Source organism: Haplochromis burtoni, unplaced genomic scaffold, assembly GCF_018398535.1.
Source record: "Haplochromis burtoni strain Fernald_Lab_line unplaced genomic scaffold, NCSU_Asbu1 Contig_433, whole genome shotgun sequence".
Classification (NCBI taxonomy): Eukaryota; Metazoa; Chordata; class Actinopteri; order Cichliformes; family Cichlidae; genus Haplochromis; species Haplochromis burtoni.
Window position 1 is genome coordinate 128,426 of NW_024582794.1, and position 7,664 is coordinate 136,089.

The following is a 7,664-nucleotide window of genomic DNA, read 5'->3' on the forward strand; positions in this document are numbered from 1 at the left end:
CACACACACACACACACACACACACACACACACACACGAGTGAGCCCTCAACCACATTATCCACCTCCATTGACTCTAAAAGCTTCTTACTCGCCTCATTAAGTCTTCAGTGACACAAAGTAACCACACCAGACTCGCGCAGCACCACACACACACACGTACAGATAGGTGTGTGTGTGTCTGCACACTGGTGTTAAAGGGGGGGGCTTAGAAATGTTTGTACAGACACACATCGGCTCAGCCGCAGCCCGTGGGACGGCTGCTTAGACATTACTAGTCAAGCGCGTCGCAGATTTGACTGCAGGCTAACAGACAGGTTGAATGCAGGTTTGAAATGCCAAATAAATGCAACCTCCAGGTAGAAAATAAAAGCAAGCCAGTATTATTTAATGCCCTGGTTCACACAGGGCTTCATAAACTATTTATGGTCTTCACCCAAAGTCACCATCAAATTTAAAAGGTGAGCGCGCTGGTGCTTTAACTGAAATGTGCCCAGCTTCATTCAGGGAGCTTTAAGATGCTGTTGCAGGGGCAGCGATGGCCACGTGTGCATCTGACCAGCTACAAAGTTCATCAGAAATGTAAAGGATGTAAATAAGGGGAGCTGCAGTTATTATGGTGCATTGATGTAAATAGGTAAGTAAAGCTCATGCTGAGGACACATCATTAGCCACCGCACTCCACAGGGAACACTTAGATCCAGGTGAGTGGCCACTCGATACCTCCAAGGCATCTGTGTGTGGGTGCGTGTGTGGGTGTGTGTGTGTGTGCGTGTGGTGTGTATGAGGTAGGGAGGACAATGAAGCATGCAGCTAGCAGTGGGGATTGGGGTGAATGAAGATCTGAGGTGAGGTAACTATGCAAAGATTCAGCCTCACTGTGTTATTACGCACACTGACTCCTGCGCTGCAACTTTATTTTCCACATCATGCACTGTGACTGTGTTCTACCCCTGAACTCAGTAACACAAGAAAAAAGCTCATGAATACTGATACTAGTCTGTATGTTCAAAAGCAGTAAAATGTTCATGATGATGGGCAGGCAGTGGGACAGCGTAATGCTGCCTTGCTCATAGTGGGAGACAGAAAGGGGACAAACCTTGCCGACAGGCGGGCTCTTCTACAGGCCATCCGTTTGGCAGGTGGGGATGAGGAGAGAATGGGCACAATTAGTTATCTGTACTGTGAACGTGCAGCGTGTGGGGAGGAGGCAAACGCAGTGTTAAAGGTAAAGGAGCTCGCTGTCATCAACAAATACTGAGTGAACCTCATCATCCCACAGAAAACATCAGCGACACTGAAACTCTTTCAGAACAGCTGCTGCAGACTGATGTGAGGAAATCTGTCAGATACTTTTAACGCTCTGATCGCCTCCAGTAAATATGACACGGGAGCGTAGCTAAGGCTTAAAGCTGACCTACAGAGATGCACAGGAACAAACTGATGCAGGCGAGTCGAGGAAGACAAAGGAAAGGTCTGAGACGAAGACAGCAAGGACACTTAGCTGCATCAAAGTATAACCAGTATGCTAATTGGAGACTGGTCCCTGATTAGTACCAATGGAAAGGGCTGACAACATGCTGCGTGTGTGTGTGCGCTGTCTGTGTGTGTGTGTGTCTGTGTGTGTCTGAGAAAGTGAGGCCTCATGCTGTGAAATCTAGACTGAGGTGATTAGTAAAGCATTAGTGGCTGCATGCAACACTCAGAACACGCTGTCAAGGACCTTATTTACACGCGTGTGTGTGTGTGTGTGTGTGTGTGTGTGTGTGTGTGTGTGTGTGTGTGTAGGGAGGGGTCTTTTAAAGGTATAATACATCATTTCAAAATGAGCGGTCTGCTCTAAACCACAAAACGGGGACAACACGTGTATGCTCCTTTATTCTGAAAACAAAATGGATTTGCACGCACACACACCACACACACACACACACACACACACACACGCACACACACACACACACAGGCTCTCGTCTTCACCTCACACTATCACACAGGGAGGGAACTTCTTCATGATGTGCAGCTGCACAGCAGAAAACAATACAGTCTGCCAAAAGTCGCTGCGCTGCAGTCCAAGGAGACACACACACACACACACACACACAATGAGAAGGAGGCAGAGGAGGCGACAGAAAGACGAAGACAAGCGAGTGAGCCGCACATTAGAGGAGCTGCTCCGATGTCGCTCTTGGTCTTGGTGACTCGGAGCAGAACGGGCTCATCGAACAGAAAAACAGGCCTCCTGTCAGCGGCGGGGCTCACTGTGAGCGCAGAGATCATTCCTCCGTTTCAGCTCCTCCACCACTGAGCTCTGCCTCCCTCTATCTGGGTTTTTCGTCATCTCGTGTCGTCTTGTCCGAAACACAAGAACACGCTTTGTCTTTTACGTGCTCGTCTCCTCTCCACCTGCTTAGAAATATTGGAGACTAGAAAAGCTGCACACACACTGCTCTGTGATCACACACACACGCACAGGTGGGATATGCCCTTACTGTGCATGAAAAACCTGCAACAGCAGACGTTTGTAGCAGGAGCACGTTACAGAGACGGAGGCCATGCCGGTTCTCTCATCTGAAAGACGATTGAACCGTCTGTCCTGGGTTATATAAAACGCACAGATCGTCCAATGTTAATTATTAAACCAGATGTAAACACATTATTCTTTGCTTTCTTTAGTATATAGTGTCCTGGCCCTTAGGCTGCTGTCTCTCACACACAACAGTCTCCAATGGCAGCTTTGTACCAGAGGCAGAAATGGATAGCTCAATTTCTTTCTCTCCATCGCTCCTCAGTGTGTGGGAGATGGACTGAGGCTGTGTGTGAATGTGTCCATGTGTGTCTTTAAACAGTGTGAAGTGTGGGCATTTCCACTCCACCACACTATTATTCTGTGTTGAGTAGCTGCATAAAGCACTTTCACTGGTCCAGCCTTACAGCCGGCCTCGCAGGTTAATGCAGCGTTGCTGTAACGCTCATGCGAGCGGCCACAGGTGCGATCCCCGTCACGTTTCCTCGCTGTAAACTAGATATCTGCTCACAATTTCCTCTTGGTTTTCAGATGAGTCGTATCAGTAAATAATAACATCATCGTGCAGCAGAAACCATCGTGCTGCTGCACGAGGACACCTCGTAAGAGTCCGCACGGGTTCAGTAAAACCAGGATGGAAGGAAATTAAACTGTTCATTTCTTTTAGCCCCCTGCATCCTTCTTGCATGATCTCTCCTTCCCTCCTAGAGCGCCTCCGTTTCCTCCTCCCTCCCGCTCTGCCTCCAGAGCAGGGCACTGACCACATGGTGTTTTAATTAACGTTGTGCAGTGTAAGAGCCGAGGCTGGCGCGAACACACACAGGGCGTGACTGCACCATCACAGTGAAGCTGAACGTTTGGGCTGAGAGCTGTAATATTAAGTGTTGCAGGCAGGCCGGCATGTGGCAGTGATCTCAGGTTTAGCATCATTACTAATGTACGTGAATAATCCGGTGATGTCTTTATGAAGACCCGCCTTTAAACCAGTCATTTAGAAACAACCCGCCGTCGAGTCGACATCAAAAAACCCGTCTTTGAAAGCTCTTTGTAAAAACCAGAGAACATAACCCGATATAGATCTGTTCTAATATAATCAATAATCTTTCTCTGAACAGCAGCACGCTGACCAGTCTGACCTGATGGGTACGAGATGAACACCGACATGTTTCCTGAATCTGTCTAAAAACGTCTTAATGTGAAAAAGTGTTTCTAATGAAATGAAGATTTTGTAGCAACAAAATAAACTGATTCTGTTCATCTGGACGTCACCAGGTGACGTCTTCAGTCTCAGCTGACTGCAGGTTTCAGTGGTTGTTGATCAATGGTCATTAGAATTTGCATAATTAAGATGAAGGAACTGACCTCCCAGCCCATTGTCCCTTCAGTGGGCTGGTTTCAGTCATTATGCAAATGTCCTGTTTATGAGGTTGAAACCTGCAGTCAGCTGAGACTGAAGACGTCACCTGATGATGATGAAACGTTTCTCCCACTGAAAACGTCCAGATGCACAGAATCAACCTTTGGAGATTTACTTACCTGGATGACTGAGGATGCATCAAGACCTTAAGCTAGGGCTGCTCGATTATGGCAAAAATGATAATCACAACTATTTTCACTGAAATCGAGATCTCGATTATTTGACGATATTTATTTAACAATAACAATGTGTTGAATAATGACTTTAAAAAATAATATAAAATAGTGCAAATACTGATAACAGTGCAAATGTTTGCAAGTATAAGAAATAAATGAAAAATGTAAACATCTGTGTTTAGTGAGCTTTGCAGTGTTGCTCTGTGGTGCAGCTACACTGTAGCAAAGTTACACACTGTGTCTACTTGATCCACGTCTGACTGAACCCATAATGTTTCCACACCACTGAAGTTTTTTTTACCTCTTTTCAACCAACAGCAGTCACTCTCCTCTCCAAATAACTTCTGCTTAGCTTTCCGAGCTTCCCTCGGGTCCTCTTAATCAGCGGTCCCCAACCCCCGGGCCTCGGACCGGTACCGGTCCGTGAGTCGTTTGGTACCGGGCCGCGAGAGTTGAGGCTCAGGTGTGAAATGTATGGTTTTCAGGGTTTTTATCGGTTTTCAGCGTTATTTTGTTATCGTTTTTATCGTTACTCGGTTTTCCTGGGTCTTTTCACGTGTGTTATGAATAAATCTTCTTTTTTTCGGTACCGGTACTAGTTTTATTTTGTTGTATTTATCCGCGACACCTTAAAGGCCGGTCCGTGAAAATATTGTCGGGCATAAACCGGTCCGTGGCGCAAAAAAGGTTGGAGACCGCTGCTCTTAATTGTTGTGACACGTGTTCGAAATGCAGAGAGGTGCGCTCGATTTGCCACACGGAGCAGCGCGAGAGTAAAGCACGAGGGAGGGGCTAATAATCGGCTCAGTCATTTTTAATGATCGTTGAAAGCCCAGATCGTAATCGAGATTAAAATTCGATTAATTGAGCAGCACCAGTGTTGTTTTTCAGTAAAGTGAGGGGTAAATATGTCACCTGAGCTGTTTTTGGGCCCAAACACGAGCGGCGGCGTTCCTGCTTGTAAATATTTTCCTCGGAGCTGCAGGGATTCCTCTCTAGACTTCCCACGTTGACCCTCTCTCCCTCTGTCTGCCTGTGTGTTGTGTCTCTTTCTCTTCCTGACAGCGTAATTAACAGGACCGTGGGGTGCACCGTGTATTACCCACGGAGCGATGTGACAATCACATTACTGGACTGAGTTAGCCGGTAGGAGCTGGCCTCCTCCCTTCAAGCAGTCAGAACTGTCAACATAAAAACACTGAATCACTGTTTCACTCGGACGTTACATTGTTGGACTTGTGTTTCTGTGACACGCAGACGTGCAGCAGACTGAGGCGGTCGAGCTGCGTGACAATCTGAGGCGAGCGCACTTACAAGTGTCGGAGTTCCTGAATGTGAGAGCTGATTATCGAGGGCGCCTGATACGACCGTTAAACAGGCGCTAACACTCACTAAGTGACACAGTCAGTCGCTGCTGCCCCCTAATCGTGCACGCCCACAGGCTGAGCACGTGCACGAGCGTAGCCGTCAGAATCAGAGCGACAGGCCGTAAACTCACAACATTCAAACAGCACAACTTAAACTTGAAACGTGCCGCCTGTGACACACTGAGCGGGGACAACAGGAAACAAAGTGACACGAACCTGTGTGATGAAGGAAAATGTAGACACTTTAACAGAGGGAACAATCCTTTTACATCAACACGTTACAGCCGAGTCCGAGCAGCTCTGGCCACTCACCACCTGCATTCATCTCGGTTTCATTTATTACTGTAAACTCGTTAGTGCCGCGGCGACCGAGAGAAGGAAACGATCTGCGGTGGAGACGAGGAAGACGATGCGTGAAACGGAGCATCTGCTCATTTTCTTTTCATCGGCGCTTTCAGACTAAATAAGATCTTCGTTGAAGAGTGGGGGAGGAAAGGGCTGCGGGAAATGTAAGAGGAACTGGGCAAGCTCTTAAAAATAATCTGCCTCAATTTCATAATTAATCTGCGCTAGGTTTTCACACAATTAGCACGTTAATTAACCCAAAACTGCCACCACTGTGCAGGGATGTGTGCGTGCCTACGCTGCAGAGAGAACGACGAGTTAGACGTCAGACTGAGTGGAAGATCAGGGCGGAGGAAAGTGGTGAGCACTGGGTGGAGGACAAAGGTGAGGAGGTGAGGGGGGAGGAGGAGGAGGGCCAGGATAACGGTCATGTGGTGAAGAGCGAAGAAGACTGACGGCAGGTAGAAGACACGGACGCTGCAGCTGTGGGGGCGGGGCCACACACTAGGGAGTGAAGTAAAAGTTATTCCAGCTGTGCTGATGTTTGGAGCCTCTCTTCTCCAGACGCCACACACACACACTCAGGTCTGGCGAGGGGCTGCAGATCAACCCACAGGTCCACCTCGTTAATCTCCATGACGACAGAGATGCTAAGGCAGCAAATTAGCAGAAAGGGGAGAAAACGGGAATCTCACAAAAGAGTCAGGTCTTAAACACACACACCGTCGACCTTTGCTCCCCTGTGATGATAATGGAATTAAATGAAGAAACTCAGCGGCGCTGCAGCGGCGCGCTCGTGCAGACAAACATGGATTTACTGTGCAGCGTGTTCGTTTGTGTCATCCTGTCCAAACCTAAAAGCATCACCTGTGACCTGCATCATCATATAAAGGTTTAGACACTCCAACGATGATTCTCCAACGTTTGATCTGTAGTCGTGGCTGCTCCTCACAGCCCACCAGACAAAAAGGTCTTTGTTTCACCGTCTGTCTCACCTCTGTGTTCATGTGAGTGCATGCTTGTGCTTTCATGCTTCCAGAGTGCCATCACACATTCACAATGGCTGGGTTCACACCAAACTCTGAAGTCACGCACACGGAAAAGAAAAGCGCCTCACTCACCGATCATGTGATTGGCAACGTGAATCTGGATCTCTCTTTCTGTCTCGAACGTCATTTGGCATTTAATACACTGGTAGGTCTTTTTCTATAACAGAAGGAACACAGGAGACTGGTCAGTGCAATAAGGCTAATGAGAAACAGGCTTACATGTTAGCACATCAGACACACACAGACAGACTGCACAGGAATGAAAGAATTATTAGTGCAGTGAAAGCTACCAGAGAAAAGTGGAAAAGGCTAAAAATAAAACTGCACTTTTCCGCACTTGCAGTCATCCCTGCACATATGAGACATTTCAACCTCACAAATTCTTGCACTGAAAGTCCAAGTCTTTGGAGGGTTGGGAAAGGAAGAGAAGGTATGCAGCTACACAAACACCAAAGCTGGATCGAAAGCGAGAGAAGGAAATGAAAAAAGGAGGGTGTGAACGCGAACGAGATGAAGGGAAGAAGCGATGAAAGAGAAGGAAAAAAGGACAAAGGAGAGAGAGAAGGAGCTACAGAGAGAGGAACCAGAGGCTCTGCTTATCCATTCATAGCACAGAGTGATCACTCATGCACAAACACATACAAAATACACAAAGGCCCCACTTCCACTGTGTCTCTGCTGCTTCAGCCTGCTAGGATGACTACACACACACACACACACACACACACACACACACACACACACACACACACACACACACACACACACACACACACACACACACACA

At 47.5% G+C, this 7,664-nt stretch overlaps 1 protein-coding gene across 2 annotated transcripts in view; it reads right to left on the reverse strand.

Moving 5' to 3' along the window:
• Positions 1-7,664, reverse strand: part of znf423 (zinc finger protein 423) — a 135,351-nt gene that overhangs the window by 50,318 nt on the left and 77,369 nt on the right. Inside the window, exons 18-19 of one of the 2 annotated variants that reach the window (XM_005945069.2) lie at positions 6,950-7,034; positions 1,099-1,119 (exon numbers count right to left, since the gene is read on the reverse strand). In XM_005945069.2, coding sequence (XP_005945131.1) covers positions 1,099-1,119; positions 6,950-7,034 — 106 coding nt within the window. The remainder of the gene's footprint in view (positions 1-1,098; positions 1,120-6,949; positions 7,035-7,664) is intronic. The other variant, XM_005945070.2, reaches the window with a different exon arrangement.